We start from the raw sequence: 26,555 nt of genomic DNA on the forward strand, positions 1-26,555 counted from the left end.
CATGATGTGAAGTAGAACAAATTATATTTAAAGGTTTTTGGGGTGATATGGGTGACATTGAAATAATCCATAAATAAATAAATAAATAAACCAGATGAAATTTAACAGAATAGTAGTCAAATATCATTAAAATTGTTCCAAAAGTCTCACTAGAGAAAGTGAAAGTCTCACCCTTTATGTCTGATACTAGCTGACATTAACTACACTTGAATGAAGAGAAATAATGAAATGCCCAGAGTAGAATGCTGGATTTTATGACATTGGAATGAAGAATTGCATCTCACCATTCTCAGTGTCAGAGTTCAAGTCATTGATGGAGTTTAGGGACAGAAGGATCATAAATGAGGTCAAGGAACTCCTCAAGATTTTTCATCTTTTGTAACCAGTCTGACAATTCTGAACTTTTCAAGAAAGAAGGCTACAAATGTTTATTTCTTCAATAAATTTATGTGATTTAAATATAAGCACTATATTTAAGTAATACACAACTTTAGCTTTAAGTGCCTTGTGTTATGTTTGCTTCATCTTCTGAACTGCCTTTACTGCCAGAACTAACAGATATGCACCTAAATACTTTACTATTAAAGATATTTTGAGGATTTTGCCACCATTACCTTAGCAAAGAACAGCTCTATTCTCTGGATATTTTTATATTATTTTTAATTATTTACGTTTTCATTTTATCAAGGTTTGAACTATATAATATTTAATTTTCTTGCAAAAGCTTCCTTTAAATGATTAAATAAAAAAGATCACCCGCTACATTACTAGCAGACAACAAAAAGCTCCAAAGCACTCAATAAACATGTGGGGTTTTGTCTCCCTTCTTTCCTTTTTAATATGAGCTGTTAATTCCTTATTAAGAAGTAAATAAATTATAGGGACTAGTACCTTCTGATAAAGCAAGCAAAAGCTAAGAAATGACTAACACCCCATAACAAATTTCCATTAGTGGTAAGTCATTTTTTCCTATTTCCCTTCCCAACAGAACAAGAAAAGTATACATTCTCCTAAAGTCTATTCACTGACACACTGCTTATCTAATGATGTACTGCTTTGGGTCATTTTCAGAAGTTCTATTTAGATAGAAAGGAATAAATAGTAATGTGGGAAAAACATGACAAAACAACTTTTCAAGTATACCTCTTAGGTACAATTCACCTCAAAATGAGCAGAAATAAATAATTCCAGCAATACAGAATCTTATGGTATAAAGGTTTTTTCCATTCTTGCAGATTGGAGAGCAACAAATAAACTCCTCTAAATTAGGGCTTAAAAAATCTGAGTCTAGTACAAAGAAACAAGATTAACTTAATCCCCTAACAATCCAATTTATGACTAGTAAGGGGTTATGAAAAATTCCATCTAGATGTCAAATATAAGGAAACACAAAGTCTTTGGAGACACATAATGATAAACTGCAGATTGAGCAATAAGCTCAGTGAACAGAATGAACAGTTCAAGAGTTCAGAACATGTTCATTTGAAAGGTGTTCAGTTAAAGAGAAGGGCATGGTATAGACAAAGGCACAGAAAGGTCATCATTACAGTCATTTCATCTTCATTATAATGGTGCAGTCACAGCATTGGTGCACACACTTCAGTCCATACTTGCAAGTCAATGCACTATTTTGGAGATGAAACAAAAAATATATTTAATAGATTAATGAATCCTGTCACCATAGGCAAGTATATAAGAACTTGTGCTTTTAAATTCAGATTTGAAAAATAATAAGATGGAATATCTGTATTTTCTTATCATGTGAGACCAATTAAAAAAATGCAGTCTATCAAGAATGGTCCCATTCTTCATCAAACACGCATAAAGCATAACCAGAATGCAGAGCTTCTCTATCTGTCAGACCACTGCCCAGAACTCACTTATTCAGCCAATTTTTATCTCAAATGCAGTAGTCTGTGATAAGTAAAAGTAAGGAGAAGTTTTTTAAGCTTTCAACAACACAATGAAGTCTGGCTTCTGAAATTAAGAGTAAATTAAGAGTATCTTAATTTCAGAAGATACTCTGGTACCTGAACTCTAGCCAAAACTTCAGGGGAAAAAATGGCAGAATAAACCAAAATTAGATTTTGGCTAGAATGTGGAACTGATGACCCTGCTCTTGAAAACAGACAAGTAATAACCCATGCAGGAAGCCAAAACCTTGGTCTTATATCAGATGTCGTTCAGGACCTGGCATTAGGTAACAGGTTAAACACTGGATAAAATCATTTTAGCAACATGCAATAAATGTGAGGGTTGCCATAGGAAGCCTCCAAAGCATGTACTGACCCAATCAAGCCTTCCTGTAAATGGCAGGCAGTTACAGCCTTCTCCAGTTCAGCTGTAAGCTGGGTATAACACGCTAAAACATTTTTTTGGTTTAGTATTTTTTGCATTAGTAATTAACAGGAAGTGGGAGCATTGGCACTATTTTATCTCCGACTTCTAATTCTCTAGAATGCAAACACAGCCTTTTTTATGTAAGAAAATTTAAACTAAAATATAAATTTAATACACATATTTTAAGTTTTATATTGACATATTTTTTAATAATGCAATCTAAGGTCTTGGTCTGCATATATATTTATATGCATGCTATAGACAAATTGATGTATTTACCCCAAAATAATCTCAGATAGAATCTCAGTTTTACACAGTGGCACTGGGGGAGGAGAGTCATCCTGTATGATAATGGTATTAGAAGGTGGCACACAGTAACCAATAACATACTCCAGCTTTCACAAGCAGTTACTGAACATTTTCCAATTAAGCATAATTCCCAGAGACTTCAGTATCAATTACAGATTATCTGGAAATTTCAAAACCTGAGCCAAATTTCATTTGAATAAAAACCCTGCTGTTTAGACAATAGTAAGTATAGTCGTTATGACAGACTGATGTCCAAACTCTAGCTTACAGGCAAATACTTTTGACACCTTTTTGGATACTTATAAAAACCCTAAGATAATGAACCTACAACAGAAGTTAAGGAATGGATATTACAAATATCATTTATCTCATGATATTTATATGCAAGGACATAGCAACGAAAGTAAACACTTATGCATTTCATTGTAAAATGACATTATATTCAAAGGGAATATAAGATTTTAAAACTTTTAAAGGACAAGAAGAAAATACCTGGAATATACTCCATAAATGTCATGTGGAGACCTGACATTGGTGGTAGTTTGGTGCACAGGCCCACAGGGTAGAATAGTTACTACTCAAGAAACACACCAATTAACTACAACTAATCAGTTATCTCTCATAACAATTAGAAGTATAATTCTTTTTCCATCTATTGTTCTTGCTAATTTCTGCGATTGTTACGAACATTACAGCTAAGGTGTACCAAAACAAAACAAAACAAAACAAAGATTCTATTTGGAAGCAGCACAAACACTGAACTCAGGAGCAATTTTGATTTATTTTCTTCATCATACCCAGTTCACGGCTGCAAGAGATCGCATTATTTTTAAATATATAAATAAACCCAAAACTAAATCTAGACTTATCTAGATTATGACACACTAGGGAGAAAACAGAGGAGGTCATGAAATCTGAGACTGCTGTTTCTTCTCATAATGTAATTACACTTTTGGCTAATGAAATTACTGCAGTCTCAGAGTAAGGGCTTGCAAGTCAGAGCTCTCACATGCTTGTGAGAGATGGGGTAAAGAAACGCTGTGTGCCATTTATATCTGAGGGACTCACACTAATCCCCAAGATCCAAGCACAACTTGTTTAGTTTCTGATCTCTGTGCAGGGCTGAATTTGTGATCAAAGCCCTTTTCTAATTACCACAGTTATAAGAAAATCAGCTTAATAGGGAGGAAAGTTGGTAGAGAGAAAGAGCATATCATTCTGTTCTGCCAGTACTCTTCAAACAGCTGAGAATAAATACAGTTTAGCTCAGTAAAGAGAAGCAGCAGTGGAGCAAAGCAATATAAAAGGAGGGTTCAGCACTCAAGGCCTCCGTTCACATAATTCAAGTATTCAAAGGACTGCTCCAATCTGCACAAATGTTCTTAAATAAAAACATTCTAAGAGAACATAAAGACCCATGTGTTCATATTTTTAAAATTTTGAATTCAAGGAATCAACCTGATAAATAGTAGAATACTCTACTGACTGCTTTCCTGCTTTGAACCTAGCTAGTTTTAGGAGACAGCTTGGTACCTGAGATGTAATCTGAAACATGCCTAATTCCTGGGTTCTACGCATGATGTTTAACTTAGTATGATTGTGTTTGAATAAAAAATACATCCCATTAATATACCAACCATGGAATAAAATTGAAAACAAACACTTTACTCTTGTCCAAGTTCTTCACCAAAGTTTTCAGTATGAATGTTAAATCCAGTGAGTTTACAGAAATGTGACCAACTTACAAGCAAGGAGGCCACTATTACTCATCACGTTAAATGAACCCATTTCATTTTCAAATCTAGTTGGAAAATTAGTTCTTGCCTATTAAATTATATTAAACAATTCTTAATGAATTAATGGCAGAAGGTTTTGCTTTGACTGTCATAAAGATCACCAAAAACACTTGCATTTAAGATGCTAATTACAGAGGCTCAATGCCAAAAAAATAATTCTGGTAAATTAAATCCTATGATTAATTCATCAAGTCCATTTTAGCATTAATCCTAGCATTAAGATACCAAGCAGTTCCCACATGCCCAAACATACTCACATCTCTCTCACTTTTTTTATTTTAAAACTCTTCATATTTTATGTGTTATCTAATTAATATAAATAGATAGTAAATCTATTACTTTGTATTTCCCATTTGTGATCTCTGTTAAGTCCTGCAAAAATTTGAAAAGTAAAAATTCAAAAATAACTAACTTCTTATGCATTCTTTAGGCAGAAGTGTTCACAAAACCACAAGGACTACTGGATTTACTGTTGTGCATCATACATCCTTCCTCTTCTGTTTTGGGAGTAACATAAATTGTCATTGGTTAATAATTTAAACTTTAAAAATAACACCTGCTTATAAATATCCATAGGACTGCAACCAATAATATCTCAGACAGTAACATCTAGAAATTTCGTATACAGTTTTAAAAGAAAATTATTACTACATCACAAAGATCTTAAATCACTGCAGCAACATGACTCTACTACTAACATTCTCTACAATATCCTTTCCAAAAATAAGTGCTCTTATTCCTGTTGAGGTAAATGGGAAGAAACGGTGAATATTAAATGTCTAAGACATCTTTTTCATGTATGTTCACTCCACCCACCCTGAGAAAATACAATTCATCACAGGCACATGTGTTTCCTCCTAAGCATATTGATTAATACAACTTTTACGTGCCAATGATGTGACAGGGTTTCCCAATTTAGCTTTTCCATTCATGAAAAAGTGACTTAGGAAAATACAGTAACATTAAATAAATCATTAAAATAAGACTTTTCTGTCTGAGCCAGAAAAACAGACAGGCATGCCAAGAGACTTGTCAAGTGCATTATTTAGTGAAAAGAAAACTGCTCATACCATTTCCTTCAGTTCATAATACATAAGTCTAGAGTAGCTAATAAGCATTTAAAAAGCTTGTTGAAAATATTTGTTGATGTTTTCAACCAGCATCTGAAAAAGCCCTTAAACAACTTCTTTATTTAGCAACTATTAGTTTTCACTACTGTATGAGGTTTTCATTGGCTCTCTCTGAAATATATTTAAAGTCAATGAATCAACTGCTTCCATGAAAACGTATTCTGAACACATATTTGAATATGATACACTTTTGCCATGTTTTTGATAACCTATTTCTAACAATGACTTGATTACTATTCATTTTTTGTTGATAGTGTTACTGAATGTTCACTGCAGACAGCACCTCCTGGACTTGGTCTTTTTTTAACTTGTATTATTTTAAGTCATATCTAAAGATCTTCTATTACAGCCTCTACATACCACTTTTTCAAAGTAGCAGGGGCATCTCGTCTGCTCAATTACTTATTAGTGTTGCTAAAGAATACCATTTCCTCTCGTGGCTGATAAAATATTAATCAAAAACAGGAACAGAGTGATTTCCCAGTGTGAATGTCTTCTAATGGTAATACATGGAGTCTAAGCGAGATGTGGAGGTCACGTAATAGCTTTTGAAGGCAGGGAGAGGCTCAAAGATAGTAATGACATTGTATACTGAGTAATGAGATTGTATTCAAAGAGCACCAGATAGCTTAATTATTGCTGTTCTCTAGAAAAAAAAAAAAAAAAAAACTCAACTGTGATTACAAGGATGCATGCAAAGGTTCATCAGGTATAACTGCACGTAACTGAAACAAAATCTTTTGTAAACATTTTTGATCCAAAGATGTCAAACCAACTTGCCAATGCTCAGTATTAAATGTATAGCCATATAGAAGTGAACTTTCCAAACTGTTGCTGTTTTTCATGCCCATGTATCAGTTATCATAGTAATAAAACAGTAAATAATTATGTGTTCATTCTACCAAGTTTTTAAACATCCATCCCATCTGGTCTAAGGTATTTTTGTTCCTATATTTTCACAGGGTTTAGAACAGGATGCAGGAATTGGAATGAAGAACGAGAGGCAATTGAAAGATACATGTGAAGCTCTGACAAAGCTAGAAAAAGAACTGAAATATCCCCAAGTTTAACATTATTTCACCATGTTTCATTCTAAAGTTTTGGTGCAAATGTACCCCGACTGACTTGGAAGAAACAGCTCTACTAAATAACTTCTACATAAATAAATCATGCAAGATGATCATGCAAAATCATAACCTTTGTTATCACACCTTGGATCAACCAGTAAACTACTTTTAAGAAAATGCCTGTCAACCATCACAATTAATGATTATTTTTAAAACCCTGTTTTACCATGGGATTATTTAAGCATGGTCATGTGGCTTATTAGCAAGAAGGAATTAGTACTAGGGGACTTTATTCCTTCATGTAACTTTGAAAGTACACAAGATATTTAACCACATATTATGTACAATTCCTATATGGCTGTTTACCACAAACTTTAGAACCAGAAGAGGCCATTGTATCTTTCAATTTGACCTGCTTCATATTGCTCTCTAATGACTTGAATTTGTTCAGCTGAGGTTTCAGTTGATCTTATTATATTTTATATAGATATATATCTATCAGCTAGGCTTTGAGGACCCTCTGTATCACTACATCACCATCTGCAGCCAGAAATTTTCTTCCTACTTAGGCTTTAAGATCATTCATGGCATACTTCCTTTTGCTTCTTTCTATCTGTCAATCAGTCCCATTTGTTCTGTTTTTCCCCATCTTCAGAGGTTTTCCAAGCAAGTGATGAAGAAATTCCCCATATTTTTAAAAGAGTATACTTTTGATATCAATGTATGCAGTGATAAATTGTCATCACTGAATGATTCTGTTGAACTGCAGAACCCATGAATGGGTAAAGAAGATAAAACTTCCACATCTTGGCCAACTTAGCAAATGTTCAGTTACATCATATTCAGGTAAAACTCAGAAACTAAGATATAAATTCATTTGTAACAGACCACACCAATGGGCCAAAGCCTGGGTCAGGAGCAGAATAAAGGCCACTTGACACTCCACTAAGCAATCAATTTTTCTTCTATTTTGCATGTCACGCCAGATAATGCATGATTCAGAGAAAAGACTAAGAACACATATGCAGGAAAAGTATACATGCAGAAGTAACTGCAAAGTTACTTAAAAATATGGCATAAGTATGCAAAAGTACCATTTCATATTTATTCTATAACTTATATAGGAAACTATTTCTTTATAGGAATTGTTTACTCTTCGTTTCAATGATTTTTCCCCCCAAATGTGAAGAATAATTTTCCTTATGAAAAATTCAACAATGTCTCCGTATGATTTTTATGCTAGCAATTTGAGATTCACTTCTGTTACAAGCACGATATCTCCATGAAGGTTTCTGAGAATCTCCACTTAACATCAATAAGACTTGAGTCTATTCAGCACCCAGAAGCAATAGTCCTTAATGAGAAGAAGTGTGGGTGGTGAGCTGGTTTTGATAAGTAGTAATAGGATGAGCAAAAAGTAATACACCAACAGTTGATATATTACTTGACATGTCAATTGTTGGAGAGTTGCTGTATTGAATTTCTACCTACAGCAAACACAATACACAAGATTCTAATATACTGCAGTGTTTGCTACATATTTTCCAAGTGATTGTATTGACTTTGTAAACAAAGATTATATGAAAAAATAAAGACTCCTGTACTATATAATATTTACCAAGTGAACAAATCTATCATGGCTGGAAATAAAAACACAATTTCACCAGTGTCAGGAAAGGAAGAAATAAATTGACCATTTGAAATGAGATCAGATACTTCAGTTTGGTTCTCAGGCAGCTAAGAGAGTCTCATTTTAGTGCAATGGTCGATTATTATTTTAGTTCTAAATATTGCAGGGAGGAGAAGGAAAAGAGGAGGAACAGAGTATCAAATAATAGATCAAATGATCACTGCTTAGAGTGAGCAGTCCAGGTATTTCAAAAATCAAAATGAAGTTGAATGATTTTAGATTATCCAAATCTAATTTTTCTTATAGCCAGGGTAGTTCATTTCTCATAGAGGTAGTACCAAAAGACCTCCGTCCAAGTCCAAAATCACTTTTCCTGACTTTTGCAAAAAGTTGTGTCATTTAGCTATAGAGAAATAATGAGATTAGATCAATATCCAAGCCATATTAAACAACACTTATAACACTTCAGTGTTTGTCCACATACTAGCATAATTATGAGATGAGAGAAAGGGTCACAACAAAGGTTTAGTGAAGTGTTGTGTCAAATCAAATGGAAACGAGACACTTAATTCAACAGTGTCTCAGAAGAAGCACTGCTACCTCACTTTTTTTTTCCTTTCTATTTATTAAATTTCTGCCTCTCACTTCTTTCCCACTAGTTTTCTCCCTCTCATTTCCCCTTTATTTCCACTTCAGCTGAGAGTGCCATTATCCACAGATAATGTGGATACAAAACAAAACAAAACAAAACTAGTGCTTGTATTTTCATTACTGTCACTGCTATGTCTGTATCTATATATGTGAACCAGAGATCAACCAATTTAGGGAATGCAGCACCACATAGCCTACAAAACTCATCCTGCTGGCTTATCTCAATTGTTCTGGAGGACAGCCTTCTCCAAACACCCTGCTGTGGGCAGTGCATGAGCTCAAAGACATCTTTAAGTGTTGACTTTTCTAGTTTTAAAGAATGAAAATAGAAGCAAAGGCTTTAAGCTCATATAAGATTCTTAAGAGCCTACAAAATTGATTATTAAAATATATATATATCAGAATTACTTTTGGAACAATGTTAATTAAACAAAGTTACATTCTTGAAACACAGTACCCACTCCTTTTTCTTTATTTTGAGGTTACAAACCAATATCCAAGCTTTGTAAAATACTTTAAAATAACCTCTTCTCAACATGAAATTATTTCTAGTATCTACAAGAGCAGCATATCACTGCTAAGAGCAGATCTTTAAAAATAAAGGTCTATATTGGACTTATTATAAGATTCTAACGACAGCATAAAAGACATTTTATATTTGCTCGAAGTACTTTCTTTATAAATGAAAATATATGAGGCAAAGAATGTTCTTTCTATTTAAAAGAAAGTTTACTTTACACAGAATTCCCCTCCTCCAACATGATCACTCATACAAATTTTACATATCGCTTTAGCAGACTATTTTTCTTTGTGCAGCTCAGCCAAATATAGGGAACATTCCTAGAACTTAGAAATTTTGAAGCTGTGTCTTTAGGTTTGATATTGTTTAGCTGGTATTGTAAATCTGTTCTTTAGAATGCCAAAATATTTGTAAACAAAATATTTTCTTAAGTAAAATAGAATGATGTCATCTTAAATATTGCCCACACAATAAAATGTATAGAAAAATGAACATGTTAGGAGTAAGCAAACTGTCATAAGCAAAGCACTGTATTTAATATTCAGATCAAGGCATCTCTGTCTCATCCCAGCAAACCCTTTTGACAAAAGCCATCCAATGTCTGCCAGCAGTATTGAGTCCAGCTGAGGACAAATTTCAAGATGAACCTGAAATCAATTTGCCATCAAATTTTCATGCTTCTCCTGGACTATCTGTGGCATTTTAATTACAAGCACCCTAGGCGGGGGGTACTACAGATATTGACACTTAGCTCCTACAATAAACTTTATTGGCAACCTCTGTCTGAATGTAGTACTCAACTAGAATAACAAGAAATATATGAGGATATCTAAGCAATAAGGTGGCATAATCACTTTGGGGTCCTTTTGTTCCAAATGGTGGACATCTCTACTAAAGAAACTCTTCTGGATTAAAATAAACATCTGTTTGATGGAAAACTGACTTCTGTAATGAACTTGTACAAGATCTCAAGTCTTTCAATAAGATAAGCTATATTTAGTTTCTTCCCTTTCCAATTTAATTTGGTGGTGTTCTCATCTAACATTTATAAATTTCTGAAGTAGTTTCTGTTAGCAACTTTGTTCAAATTAGATCAGCGACAGGCTACACAATCAGGGAATGTCTTTATATGTATTTCTATTTTTACTTCTCAAGCTTTCTCTGCACAGGTTATAAGGGCTACATTTCTTAACAATTAAGGATCTAAACTGGAGGTGAACCCAGTGATTTGCAAGTTCTGCAGTATAAGATTTGGAGCTTTTTTTGTAAAGACTTTCAGGAGCAGTATGCATACACGCAGTGCCTTATTGAGCACAGTGAGGGCAAGGTTGCTTGCAAGCCAATTTTCCTCACTATGAAACGTTTAGGAAAATGAAAGATTTATAAAAGAGACATTTAGAGAGGTTACCATGCCAATAGGAGGGTGGTAGCCAATACATGGCTAGGGGAGATGTAGAGAGAAGGAAAAGAAGACAAGGTCACTCCAGACTGATTACAAATCTGAAATTTTTAAAAGCAGACTACAATTGCAACAAGATGGTGAATATAAAAAACACACAGAAGAGGAAAAAGAATAGAGCATTATGCCCACACTGTTACACCCTAATAGAAAATGATAGCAAGTACGTAGAAAAGGTAAAGGGCTGTGACAGCTGAAAAAGATTCAGTAATTAAAAACTGTAGGGTCTTTTATTTAGGTGTGGTTTAATGTTTCCTAAACTGCCAGATAGGAGATGCTAGCAGAAGACTAGCTGCTTTACAGGGGATGTCAAGAGGCCTGGACTTTCACTGGAACCCCAACACTAAATGAAGAAAGCTGAAAAACAAAGGCTTGTAATATTAGGAAAATTTACAAATTAAGAGGCAGGACTACAACAAGCATTAGTTAGTCCACAATTGCCTCACATCTTGAAGCGTTTCCAACCAAATATCACCTAAACATAATTCCATCTAACAGCTCATAGCATGTCTCAGTAATTATCTGTTTACAGTATTTGTTAAATGAAACATTAAAGAAAAAAAAAAAAAAAAAAAAAAAAGATCCAGTACTTACCACCTAGTACTTTCAGCTCTATCTGCCAAAAAGGACTTTTTATTCTGGATTTTGTCACTACAACTGAAGCACTGCAGGCAGTCTCCCCTCAGGGACAGTTGGCAGGTGGGCTGGATTGGTGACAAGCTCTCCATGGCCCATGTCTCTTGCCTGGATACACATATCTTCACCCTTTTCATAACTAAGTCCTACAGGGGAAGCCATCCATGACATCCCAACATCCATGTGCAGCATTGTATTAGGGCATATTTACTATAGGATGTGTGTGTACATGTAAATGGGGAGGACTACCTATTTCTATATGCATTTTCACAAAACCGTTTTAGTTTTTATTACTGAACACATGAAATAATGTCATATGGAGGTCATTTTTCATTCCAATTCTGGCACTTGATTTAGAGACTGAAATGTTTACTTCATTTATAAAATCTGATAATAAACATACAAACAAAAGTCAAAGTAGGCTGCTAACTACCCACAGGGAACTTCTATACAGAAAAATTATCAAGATGCTAATTACTTCAAAGATGTCATGCTCATCCTAAATCCTTTTTTTTTTTTTTTAGGTGAATTCTGAAAATCAAATACGTGGAAGAAAAGCTGTATGACATTAATCTTTATCAAGCTTTTTTTTTTTTTGCTAAAAACACATCAGCATAACCTGGTCTAATAGCTTAAAGCCAGGCTGTGAAGATTCCCACATGTGTTTGTTGTGGGCACTGCACAGTGTCTTAAATGTAGCATTAACCTGACCCACAAAGTATACACAGGGATTCTGAGGATGACTTTAAACTGTCTTTGGATATACACCCCTTCAATAACTGAACTAACAGATTTCAAATGTGAACATGGTTTGGCCAACATATTCTTTCAATTAGTTCTATTTTAGTATAAATATGCCAGCAATGTGGAATCTAATGTCACATCAGGAATTTCCTGAAATGGCTACTACTGCTATTAAAGTTATCTGATTCTAGCTTTTAGCCAGTTTCTCATACAGAGTGATGATAAGAGACTAAATGTTGCATTTGTGGTTACTAGCACCCAAGAACAGTATGCTGTTTAAGCCACTCGCTAAGCACAAAAAGCTCAAACACCTTTTAAAAATAAAAATTAAAATCAGTGTGCAATAGACCACCAATACATAATTTTACACACCCATACATATTACATAATGAAACTGAGTTAATACTGTGCTGTGCTTTGAAGACATAAGGTGTGAATGCTTTTGTTACTAATAAACTGGTTTTCATAGATCAGCACTGAAACTTTAATGAACCACTGGATATTGAAATACACACTACAAATCATTTGGTGATACTGTGTTTAACTTCAGACTTCTACATGAAATAGAAAGAAAGATTTAAATTCACTCTCATTTTAGGATGCCACGTTTATTTCAAATACTTCAGGCATACATTAAGCTGATATATAATGGGGATATATGTACATGTTGTACATTGAGTACGGAGTGCTCATATATTTAGTTTTGTGCATAGGGAAAATCTCATGCCCCAAGGAAAGACATTAGCTAGCTGTGGGTCAGCTTCCCCTACTGAGTAACTCAGTAGAAACTTTAAAATTTTAGGCCCAAAATAAAGTAAATGCAACAGAGATGGAATAAATTTCTCCTAATAATAAAGATGTGAAATACCAGAAGCATGGCAAATTTTAAGAAATATTATAAGAAGGAAAAAATACGGGGTTAATTTCTCTTAAATAGAGCCTGAAAAAAAAAAAAAAGAAGGAAATACAAGAAACTTACTGGGAAAAAAAATAAATCTGCTCTTTCTGGTTTTTCATCCACAAAATATTTGGTTTAATAAACTGGTCTGTCATAAAACACATCAGACATATAATTAGATAGAGTTAATAATGGAGCAGCTTCAAATATCATGTTCCCTCGTGTTTGTGAGCCTTAGTCATCCAATATCTTGTAAAATGTAGCCACACTTGTTCTGTATGTTCAGTAAGAACTAAAATGAATTTTTCACATAGGCTATATATTTTCATTGTCAGCCAGAAGAGTCAATTACTGAATAAATTGCAAGTTTAGAAATATAATGCATTAGGACAGAACCGATCCGTTTTGCCTGAAGAACCTATTAAACTCCATCTCCCCATTAGCAGACTAAAAACGTTAATTAGCATTTTATTTTGGACAAATCCTTGCCAAGCCTGCACTGTATGTTGCTAATATAAAAGGAGAGAGACTCAGCAGATGTGGGTTTACATGTGAATACAAGCATCATTTTGAGTATTCCATAAAATCTGACAATATAATCTCAGACTTAAGAAACCAGCAACTGTGAGCAGTTTTTCTGCTTGTCTGTATTCCACTCAACTTTGAATTCCTTTTCATTTATCAGCCAATGAGCTGTTTAAAAAGCCACATATAGTTAAAATCTTATAACTATGTAGTCAGCTGTGGAACCTGAGTTACTACTGGGGGAAAGAAAAAAAAAATTGTCTTTGCTTTGGTATACGCACAATTTCCGTTATGATTGTCATACATTTCCCAGTAAAACTATCACCAAACACACATAATATGAATAATATGATATTGAAAACAATCCATCAATTACTCAAATTTTAATTTTTTATTTGATGAATTTTCAAGTGACTTTGTCTTTTAGGTTTGTTTTTCTTTTTGGTGAAATAAGCAAACACAAAACTTTGGAGAGGATATATATTAGGAAAACAGGTACTTCATGATTTCCCTTAGCATTTCCAGGTAACTATTACTTTCTAGATCTGGGGAGTCAGCTTTTCTGAAATTATTATTACAACATGGGATGTGGCACACCCACAAACCCGCAAAGAATTAGGCCTCTTAAAAGTAACGTGATTGAGCCCCCTTGTCACCAAACCATCCGTCTTATTGATTTACTCTCTGATCACACCCAACTTCTTGCATGGTTTCTGCCCAGTTGGGGTGTTGGGTTGTATGTGTTGACCTTCCACAGATTTCTGGATCCCAAGAAGTTTTGAAAAAGGTATACCTCCTTCTCAGCTCACGTATTGCTGAAGTCTCTCCCTATCTCTAATTTACCTCTATTATCTCTGATGAATTTATCTCCAATAAAAAAGCAGAAATAAATGTTCCTGGAAGCTTAAGCATGGCAGACACTCATAGAGAAGGTACGTTACATGGACACATAGGTAAAATTATTTGACTTCTCAGCTAAGACCATCTTATACCTATTTAGCACAGCACCTAGATCCTATCTGACAAGCCTAAGTACCACCACTCCCACTGAAGCAATGCAGAAGAAAAAGGGGTCATAACAACAGTAATCTGTAAGGAACACAGTGATTTAGAGAAATAGAGGAATGGAATTATCCTTGGCAAAACAGCTGCTTGACAAATAGAAAAGGCTGAAAAAAAATATTTTATTAATACCATTTCTCCCCTTGTTTGACTATGTCCTCCTCCTTCAGGGGCAGAAAAACAGGCAATCACGAATTAAAAAAAAAAAAAAAAAAAAAGAAAACATGCAGAAGTACCTTTCATGTCTCTAACAAGAGACAGGTTCCAAAAACCATTGCACTAACTGCAGAAGAGTCTTTAGCAGTCTCAAAACCAACAGAAAGACAACAAATAATTGCAATGAGAGCACCAGAAGACCTCTGTAAGAATATTTTGGATCTGTAGAAGGAGCAGAAGCCAATTTCAATGCCATACAGACTGAGGCTGACAGCAGTTTAAGACCTGTTAAGAAGTATCTGATTTCTGATTTATATATTTTTTTTTGATTAATGAAGGGAAAGAAAAGGGACAGCTATTGAAAAAGAACAATTCAGCTGAGTGCACCTTGCTAAGAAAGAGAAGTTTAGTAAAACTAACACATTTTTTAAAATTAGAGTGTTCAGCATCACAGTTAAGACTTGTAGCTGCTAGAAAGGTTGGGGGGGTTGAGGGGTAGGGGGAGCAGTTGATTTTAATGCATTCATATCCCCAGGGTCCTTCTGCATGGCCAAATGAAAGCGTAATGACCCACTGCATAAATTAAATCTCTTGAAGACGAAATACAATGCAAGATTCACGCATAAAGACAGAACTGGGAGCGAAATAGCAGGGTAACTACAATGCCATAACCACATCTTGATATGAAATTACAGACTTGGGGAGGTTAACATCTTGTTTCGAAGATACTGCTCAAGGAAAGACTTTTAAACCTGTATATTAAAACTAATGAGCTGAATAGGCCATGCATTAAAAAACTAAAATCTGGTGTCATTCTTGGAAGAGTGGAGACAAGCACAATCATTTTTTGCTCCCCTGAATGTTGAATTACAGTGATTAGATTCCTCTACAAGCTGCATTAATTTGTTATTTGCATGGAGACAGTGTAATAGGAAAACATTTTCCACATTAGTGCAACAGACAGCTTTTATGCCTGAGCTCTATAAAGAATAAATTTGCAATTTTCCAGAAAGAAATAAGGTAATGAATAACTGGAATTCCAGGGTGGGAAATATTACTTCTCTGTATAGTAGCCATTTCAATTAAATATACAAGATTTGGGACTATAACATTTTCATTGCAGTATCTTAAGAGGCAGTGGCTTGCTTGAGCCATGTGGTCACATACTTTCAAATGATGTAAGAAAAAATTAAATTTTGATAATCAGTACAGACAAGGATGACCCAAAAGAAGACTTAGTAAAAACATACCAACATAGAGAAAAATAGGTGTAAATGACTCATGTTGCACATTCTATTCCTAACCATGTTCAGCCCCAAACTGTGGATATAAGATTTTGATAAGATTTTGATAGGGGTAAACCAGCAGTACTTTTGCAAAAGGATTAATAAAGATGCTTTTTTCCTGCTGCAAAAGTCTCCAAATATTTCATACAATCAATGAAGGGACAGAGGTACCTAAAAGCCAAAACCAAGTAAAAGGCCTCAAAGAATTCTAATACCCTGTTTTACTGACTTCAACAGGGGCTGAATTTCACCCACTTTTTTTCAGTCTTATAAGAAAACAAATACACAGACAACTGTTGGCTTGTTGCCAGGAGAATAGGTAAAGTGTTTACAGTGTTATTATTTGGAGTTATCTGCTGCTACATTAAATAATTAAACCTAAAACATACAATTTTTTTTCTTCAGATTTTCTCAGATGGCAGACATGACTCTGTTTACTTCAATTCTCTTTGTAGATACTTGATTTTTTCAATTAAATTTTAATGACTTTTACATAAAGCAATGCTTTATATGTAGCATAATGGTTCAATATTGAGATGCAAACAGCTTTTCGCAAATGCACATATTGTTGCTGAACACAACCACATCACCACTGACACAGGGCTTTCTCTCTTTTTCAATTAATATTGGTGGGCTACAGCAATAGTTTCATAGTTTTAGTTCAGATGCTTATTCTGATCCCAGAACTCTATGCTGAATGCAAAATGTTAGTAAAAAAAGTAAAAACAAACAAACAAACAAAATAAAAAAAATGAAAAAAAAAAATCAACTTGAAAAGGTTAGTGAACATCAAGATGAAGTGAAATAGAGATGGCTTCCAGAAAACTAATATTTGTATCCCTATAGTGTTAATTATGCCCTGGATTTTAAGGAGTTTTTAAATTGTCACTTTCAACAGATGTTCTCTTAAAAGAATGGCTTATTTGGGAAATGATAGGTCTTTGTCAACACTTACCCAGTGGAATACAAAAATTAGTACCAACTAGCTATAGCTCCAAGTATTACAAACTCTTTATTCTCAACAACATGCTACCACTGTCAGCAGCTAGCTTACTAATTGTAGGTAAGTTATCCTGAGCCACTATAAAGAAGCAGCTAGTTCGGCTTCCCTACTTAAGTTGATATCCTTCCTTCTTCAGATGCAGTTGTAGTGAAACCAGTGATACACACAAAGTGGTTTCACTGTGCCCCCAGTTATGGCATGTGGTTTGCTGAACACTGAAAAACTGTTCAGCTCCATCCTACTTCATAGGTCTCATTGACTCCCTCTTTCCGGGTTATCTCTTTCCACTTGAAATTTATAAGGCACGGAAATACACTTTGCATCACAGGAAATTTTACTGGAGCTGCTTTAAATATAGCCCTAGCTTTATATTGCAGGTTTAGTTTCACGCAGTCAATTTATTTTGATGACAAAATAACAAAAAAATCTCATCCAACCCTTGAACAATACACTTAAATCTGCCCCCAGGCTGTCTCTTACCTTCCTTCATCTCCCAGACAAGAGGGCAAATAACAAAATATGATCAACAATCAATATCCTTCTGATAGGTATGGATATTTTCATAAAAATACAGCCTCAAAATAATACACACACACTTATATATATGTATATATAAATAACAGAATTCCAGTTCTCTTTTTTTTTAGGCAATGACATATTTTGAACATTTTAAGCAATAATAGAAAATATCTCTGAGAGCAGATTTCAGACAAGCAGATGTGATTATCAGCAAAATCCCGATTTGTAGAGCTAGACTCTGGAATGAGAAATATACCATTCCACCATAAAACAATTTTAATCAAAACAATGAGAATCTTGGATATCAATTTTCACAATTCATTTCTCACATTGTGAATTAAATCCAGAATTATTCTACCAGATAGATTTGAACAGTCTTTTCTGGCTTTCATATAAAGAAATCTACCTAGAATTAATCCAAGCTGCTATTGCTACAGAGTGTAACTCTTTGTGCATTTCGTTGGTTACCAGTTTCCTCTTAAAACAAGTAATTGTGTACTAAGAAAAACCATAACATCTTGGCAAGATAAAAGACCTTCTCCATAAATAGCCTATGCATTCACTCTGTCATAATCCAGTATGCCAAATGTCCATAATAACAAAACCCAAAATGGGAAACAAATGGGCTTAGTATTAAAAGACACGCTTTTTGGCAAAAAATATTTCCTTAAAAACCTAAGATTACAGTTGAACTGCATTTTCAAAAAGATATTTATTTGGTGTCCTCTTTTTCAGTAGCAGAACTCCCTGAACCTTAAAATAGGCAGGATTTTGGCCCATGCTTAGGCTAATATGCCTCTCGGTTATTTTACTGCAGTGAAATAAAACAGTGGGACTTGCCTGCTTCTTATTTAATAACACGAATCACTTCTTACCTATTTGGCACTTATCCTTAGACTAATAAGTTTGGTATTGCCTATTTCATTTTCAAATTGATGGTTCCTTGGTGGTCTTAATTTTCTGAGAGTATTCAAAGATGACAGATTATTAGATGGTTCCTTGTAAATATGTGGGCAGATCTTTAATGGAGCTCATTAGTTTATATTAGTGAATAGATGTGCAAGTTGTTCCTACAGAACAGCACCTCTACTTTTAAATAAAAAGATAAAATTAACAAAAATTAAAATTTTCCCTTCCATGATTAAGTAAACACCAATAAGGTCAATTTCCAAAAGGGGAAGGGGGTGTGGAAATGAATTATTTATTCAGTCTAAATAGTAAAGAAATTTCCAAAATGAATTTTGGTCCTACAGTGGTCTTTTGCTACCAAGTCCTCAAGGTCTACATTCTGGTAGAATTCAGCGGTTCTGAACACCAGCAAAAGGGAATCTTTGGGGATTTTTCAAGCATACCTTCTACATCTGTTTATTGTTTAGGACACTTGGAAGTATAACAGGCTGCTGCTCAACCCAGCAGAGCATTCTGTGGGATCCCCTATCCTAATAAGCCTTGAGCTAGGAATAGATTATGAAAAAAATAATCACAACATCATATAAAAGTCAAGTTTGGCATGCAACCAAAAAAACCTGGACATTCATATTAACATGGCACACATAAAAGGATTTCATTTTATGCAAAACATTTCTTATTTAATATTATTGGACTTTTTTCCAGCACCTGCTTAGGTTTCCAGGTAACCATGAAGTTTAATAAACTTGTACGATGATAATTAAACACTGTAAATAATTTATCTGCTTAATCTTCCTAACCGGCCTTTTATTCCTTTGTAGAAAAGTGATCCTTGCTGACATTCTGAATAAGGTTGGCAAAATAAGTGCAGTGAGGAGTGGTAGCATAAAGTGGATTTGCTCTCAATAATGTATGAAGCCACATGCTGGGTAGAGGAATCCTCACAAAAGCGGTACCACAGCAATCTGTTCCTTTCATCTGTAGCCAGCATTTAAAGTGAAGGTGCTGCTCCGAATCAAAAGCACAATCATTCATTTGTGAGCAGATGTCCTTCACACGGCAGGCAGCACGTTTTCAAAACAGATCTGAACAAATGCACTGCTGTGAGACAAGTTCCCCTACCCATTAAAGAAAGAACACAGTATATATTAATTTAGCAGGTTGTTGAATGTTTTAAAGTAGAATTTATGAAGCAGAAAAAGCATGTGGTGAGACAAAATGGCTTTCAAACTAAAATGTGAAAAAGCTCCCCCAGATATTCATTTGCAAAATGCAAGATTCCAAGGCTCATGACAATAGTTTATGCAGGAAACAAGCTGAAATGTCAGGTGTGTGAATTTCCACAGTCTACTCAGATTATTAACTAAAAGAGGCAATTGATTTGATAATATATGTATGATGGTAAGATTGCATGTGTACATATTCTGCACTCACATTTTTGTCATAGAATTTTGGATGAAATCAAAGTGAAAGTTGTTTAAAGCTGTGGGGACTCTGCACCATTTAGCAAAGTAAACCCTAGAGCCCCTAAGAAACTTAGTTCTGACACTTTGGGTTAAATAGATTTTTGTAGCTCCTGCACACACAAACCTTTTTTTGGAGAGTATTTCTTTTTCTAATAAAAGCATTTGGATGTGGTCCACCCACACTGTGGTAGACAAGGATTCACAGTGGCTTCTGTGCAAGCCACCCTAGGATCTTTGTTATGAACATTATTGTGGTTGCTCTTTCGATTATTGGAGCACATTCCTATTATAATATGTATTTTAATATTTATAAATAAATAACAAACTTTTCTCCTTACTCAGTTTTAGCCGCGGACACCACAGCCTGTTGAGCCCCCAGTGCCACCCTCAGTTGCAGTCAGGCTGTGCCATACCTGACCCAGCACCCACATGTGGGGCTGGAACTCCCTGCAGACTTCACTCCATTCAGTATCTTGTCACACATCAAACACTAGCAGCCATCTGCCCTTGCCAGCAAAAGCCACATCTTTTCTTTCCTTCTTTCCTCTGTCTCATAACCTGACTTATATGCACATCAATATTTACAATTACTTTATCCACATTAAATAAACACACTGAGTTTTGCTGCCCACACAGAAAAAGGTTGATTCCTTCTTGCAGAAACATACCATTACTAGCAATGTAATTATTATAAGGCATACTGCAATTTAAAACTGATTCTCTGTTTATATATGCATGATTATTATACTAGAAGTCATTTGTGGATAGCGCACAGATAAAAATGTAGCTAATAACTCTTACTGTAATGATTAATCAATTTATGAATATATTATTTAAACTAATAGTTCAGGTAGGGTATCTTAAACAAGTCACAGAGTACATCGACCAATTCAAATACCAGCTACTAGATCAATAAGAAACTATAAGTAACTCCAGGGAATAGGTACACTTGCATAAGAAACTGTGAATTTTTAAAATCCCCCTGTTGGGAGAACAACCACATCAAAAATAATTGCTGTAGGCCATTATGTTTGAATTTTGGCAACCTGTACAGTAAAGTAGAAATTGAAATATGAATTTTATACTGTTTAACAAACTATTTTTATAGTATTTATCTATATATATTAAAATATTTTTAAAATATTGAAAAGGAAAACAATAGTTTTCAATGATACTTTCATTTTTCTGACTCATTAGTATTTAAGCTACAACCCATTTTACATAACACGTGAAGACACTATCAAGAGAATGCCCTAGACTCAATATAAATGAGATACATCTATTCATTAAAAAATATATAAATATTCCCTCCTACTATTTACAAGAGAGAAAGAAAAAGAATGGACTTTAAATGAAGCATTTTTAAGGGAAAAAATAAACAGCAAAACAAAAGGGAAATGTTAATTTCTTATAACACATTACAGTAGTCATTAATCCTCATATCAAATAAATTTGTGTGATACATTAATAAACAGATACTTATCTAAATGTCACCAAATATAAATTCCTCATATGCATGTTCTAAGTATAAAAATGTGTATTGAAAAGTCAAATTGGACCAACCAACGCACGGAAGGTATCTAACTACACCTGGCAATTTAGCTTGTTGGCAACCACCATGAAAAGGTCTCTGTATTTGATTTAGTACTTTTTTAATTCGAAACGTGTAACCTTAATCTTTCAAAGTAGGATTTTTAATTAAAGGTACCAAGTGCAAATTCACTAAGTAAGCCACAAGCCCTCCACCCACTCTGATGCTAAAGGTGCGCTTTATCTCGGTTTCAAGTGATACTGCATTTTAAAAATTAATTAGTAGCTTGCAAGAACAGCCACACATTATTGAGTAAGTAACAGCATTTAAGTGAAACAGATGAAATATTGGTAAGCAATGCAGACCACAGTATAAGTATGTGAAGGGGGTCATAGGCTAATCCCTATTGATTTTCCAAGTATGCGTACAGCACCACTGGGAAAGCCCAGTTCTGTTGGCAATCAGCTAGCACAAATACATTATAAATCTTACTGTCCACCTTCACTGATCAGTGTCACTTACTTCCTCCACTAAAGACCATTAGGAAACAACAACAAATCCACTGACAAACAACCAAGAAAGAAATATAAAACCTTTTTCCTAAAGCAAAATTTCAAAACACTTGTGATCTTCTGAAGTCAAAACAGAAACAGGTTTCAAGGAGCAATATGCTACTTGTAATAACAGTTCAAAGAAGTAATCCACCAGAAAAACTGCTGGACCACATAGAGGAGGAACAAAAATAACGATGAATAACCCATTCTCATTAATCTTACAAATTAACAGGAAAATCTGAAGCAAATATATTGCATTGGCAATGTGATGCCTGCTGATGCAAAGAACCAATATGTGGTTTTCCCAGCCCTGAGGACAACATTGCCCTCACAGAGAGGGAGCAAGCAGATAGTCCAGAACCACAGCAGCCACAACACTGCACAAGAAATCAGGTGGTTGGCTTCAGCTCTCTGCCAAAAGGAATGCTCCAGGTACCCAAGTACAGCCGTGAGTGAACTACCTGATAACAGTCTGGCTGCGTGCCTATTTATTAACGAGGCTCTCTGGGTCTGGACTGGCCCTGGCAGCAGCAAGGAGTTCAGTAGAAGGTAAGGTAATTCCCATATAGAGCTCCCTAAAAGTTCAAGGGTTAACCAGAAGGCTTAGCAGGGGAAACAAGGACAGTGTTGACAAACGCACAAATGAGGTACTGAAAAAAGACTAAAATACAACTTGTTCCATGTTAGTGTTATCAGCGTGGCTACATAAAATGAGTAAGAATCATTTCCTGACAGACTGATGAGTTAATTTTAAAATAAGTAGTGCTTACATAAAAACAATATGAGAGCTTTATAGGACATACGTAATCCTTTTAAGTTGCTAATACAGTTAAACACAATTTTGTTAGGTACAGATCAGTGACAGACTACTGTTTCAACTGTTTCTGGATGAACTAAGCAAAGTGCAAAAATCAGGTTGCACTAATTATAGAAGACTTGAAACAAATACTTCCATTGTGGAATGAAGTTGCATTACTGTTGACAATTCCAACCTAGTTTCACATAATATATCACAGGCACTACAGCATACAACTCACCACTTTCTTAAAAATAACACATTTAGCAGCTCTTTGCTAAAAGTTTGGAAAAATAAAAAAATAAAAAATTAACTTGCCCTACAAATCTGGAAAACTCTGCATATAACTTCTGTGGTATTGGCTCCTGCTGGAAACAGTTTACTTTCAGTACAGTAAGTGTTTGTAGAAAGAAGCATATAAAATGAGCTCAAAATTTCCATTTAAAAATATCATTTAATGGAATTTTAAACTGTCTAAGAAGATGGATACACTGTGTTTGTTTTCTACATTAATGATCTATAAAAAGAATGGAATAGACCATAAATACAGTATTTTTTGCAACAGCCTTTAGTAAAAATGCTACTACTTGTGTTTATCATTTATAACCTCATATAGAACCTCAAAATTGATTACACTTTAAACCGTACATAACTTGCTGTGTTTTTCATTTGAGTCATATTATAAACATTTTTATAACTCTGTTAATATATGCCATACTTTGTATTCTTATTGATTATGAATATTTCTTTAGGAGATTTTATTGCTTTTTAATAAAAGTGTTGGATATTTTAAAAAATAGAAAATAGTATTGCAGCTTAAATGCTTTTCTTTCTCATGACACTTTTAATATAAAAATTGCTAGCATGAATATTTGCAGACTATCATTTTTCATATTTTAAACTCAAGAGTTAAAATAAAAACAGCTATTAATATAAGATATTGTGTGTGTTATATTTTTATTTATTTATTTATTTAGCTAAAATCTCTATTTAAACTCTTGGGTTGAATCCATAATGATTTTGAACAACACTTAAAATTAATATACCAAAGAAGTGTCCATATACAACATTATGATTTTATATCAGGTATACATTATCTTTCCTAATTACTACTGCAGTTTGCAGACTGGAATACAATTTATATTTAGGATATGATTTTGCTATTAATTATCAAATTGAAAAAAATAAAATCTTGCATTATAAATTCTCTCTCGGAAATTAATGTTATTCTTTTTTCCATAATCCTATCACACAAGCAATAAGTGCATTGCAGCATGAACACTTTAATTTTTCCAGTTAGTTTTGAGCAAGCCCAGAGGTGAGGTTTAATAAGGATCAATGGCACTTTATCTGGGACAGGGCCACTTCACAGCATGCAAATTACACAGTAACACTTAAAAAAAAGAAATAGATTTAATTAAAAAAAAAAAAAAAAAAAAAAGTAGAACCACAGGCTCTGGAAATTCAATTAAAGGATTTATGCAAAGGTTTGCTAGGTTTTTATATGCAGTTACTGCTTATATAATGAGCTTTTCATATTAAAAATCAATAGGTAATCTAGAGTAGAAGATCATCCCCTTAAATACATTTTTGAAATCAATTTGAAAAATAGTCCATCAACTGCTGTGACTACTCTTGCTGCTTCGATTAGACTAAGAGCAATATTTAGATTGTAAGACGTGCTATGGAATATCTATGCTTGGATTTTGCTTTCAAGTGTTCTTATACTTTTAAGTGCCCAAGCTAATCATACAGTAATTCAAGACTGTGTACAATGGATAAATAATTAATTTAATTACTAGCAAGAGCATAAAAGTCCTGGAATATGTCGAAAACCTAGTCATCTAATAGCACAATCTGATAATATTTTGAATATATGCAAAACTACATTATAAATATCTTTGCAATCTTTCGTATTAGCCTACTAGCTACTTAGCAAACTGAGATAAATATTTCTGTTTATAACTTATTAAGTCACCAGCTAAGGAAGCAATTAGCTTACACTTGTCTGAAGTGCAACTTTCACACATCATGAATTTAAAGATGGATCAGGTCCTGTGTCCTTCAGGTTTAATCTAATTTGCCAAGATGCTGTGGTGATATAAGATCATTATATTAAAGTCCAAATATCCTAGTTAATATTCAGCACTTATCACAAATTCACAGCTCATGCGAGCAAGTACACCTTTGAAATGAATGGAGATGGACCCATTGCATCAGCACTTAATTTGCATCTGTCTAACCCATTGCACAGAGTTTGTAAATATTCCGAGGCTAACATTATAAAGTGGTCACTCAACTGTCCTTTTTGCTCAACAGCAAACCAAATATGAAGAATCCAAGGGACACGTTCACAGCACAGGCTGCCACTGTTATTACAGCACGATAGCCTCAACACAGAAGAAAGTAAACACAATAATCCTTCTTTGCCCAGGTAGAATTTTCACATCTATTCCCACACTTCCTAGGTCTTCCCATTTCACCTCTTAATTTAGCACCACACTGTTGAATGATTAACCGCTTGGAATCACTCAGACTAGAACATCCTCCTGTAATGTGCTTGCACATAATGCCTAGACACAGTGCGTTGTTGTTTTTGTATGCTCATGAAATATAGATTCTAAATAATGAAAAGCATAGGGTAAAACAGCACTCACATTTTATATTATCTCTTATGCTCATATGATAGGGAGAAAGGAATCTTTGTTTCTGTTGTGCAGAAAATGGCTTTCTTCCATCAACAACAACCAGCTGGTTATACATTCATAGATATATTCACATATATATATTGTTAATTCAATAATTCAGAAGAAACATAATTTCTTTATAAGAGGTTTGAAAAACAGTTCTGGCATATTGCTTCTGTACATGAAACGAAGCAAAAATGACAACCCTGAGAGTCAGGGATTAGACAAAATTTTCTATCTCTGTAACGTGTTCTGTCAAAGCAAAGCATTTCAGCATCTCAGCTATGAAATATCCTCAGAGACAAACATGTTATATGGAAGTTTCAAAGAAAGAAGAAAAATAAATAGTAGCTGAAAACTAAATAAAAGTCAGTTTTCTGTTAAAATGATGACATTTAACAGCAAAACTAATCTGTTCAGGAAGAAAATTTATCAATAGATTGCCTGTTAAGGGGTGATATTGTATAAACCTGTATCACCAATCATGCCTAAAATTTCTGCTTCAGGACTTTACTCTTTGCCAGCATTCTGCATCCATCATTGCAGAATACGATGGCGTTGAAATAAAGTACAGACTGCAAGAACAAATATCCTTGCTGTCATTTCTCTATTAAGTCAGTTAAATATCTTCATAAGCATTCTCTGAAGTGCATTTCTTTATTGGATTTCAATTGTTTCTAAAAACAAAAATCTCAAAGGAATCAAATAAAGATGTTTGCTTTCTCTCATTTCAAAAGAAATGTGGGTACAGACATGCTATCTTTTCGATAGGTTTAAAACAAAGATGTTAATGAAGAGGAGCTTTATTTTAATCTTTCTTCCTACTAAGTGAATTTCTCATGCACACCATATTTTTCCACACTTTTGCATTTTAAACACAG

At 34.2% G+C, this 26,555-nt stretch overlaps 1 protein-coding gene across 9 annotated transcripts in view; it reads right to left on the reverse strand.

Annotated features, from left to right (window-relative positions):
• The window catches only part of WWOX (WW domain containing oxidoreductase), a 563,654-nt gene that overhangs the window by 387,664 nt on the left and 149,435 nt on the right, over positions 1-26,555 (reverse strand). The window contains exon 10 of one of the 9 annotated variants that reach the window (XM_084533273.1): positions 1,603-1,625. The exons of the other annotated variants lie outside the window; for them this stretch is intronic. Coding sequence (XP_084389399.1) covers positions 1,618-1,625 — 8 coding nt within the window. The 3' untranslated portion in view covers positions 1,603-1,617. Of the gene's footprint in view, positions 1-1,602; positions 1,626-26,555 lie in introns of those variants that run through there. 9 annotated transcript variants of the gene reach the window in all.

Source organism: Aythya ferina (genome assembly GCF_964211825.1).
Source record: "Aythya ferina genome assembly, chromosome: 12".
NCBI lineage: Eukaryota > Metazoa > Chordata > Aves > Anseriformes > Anatidae > Aythya > Aythya ferina.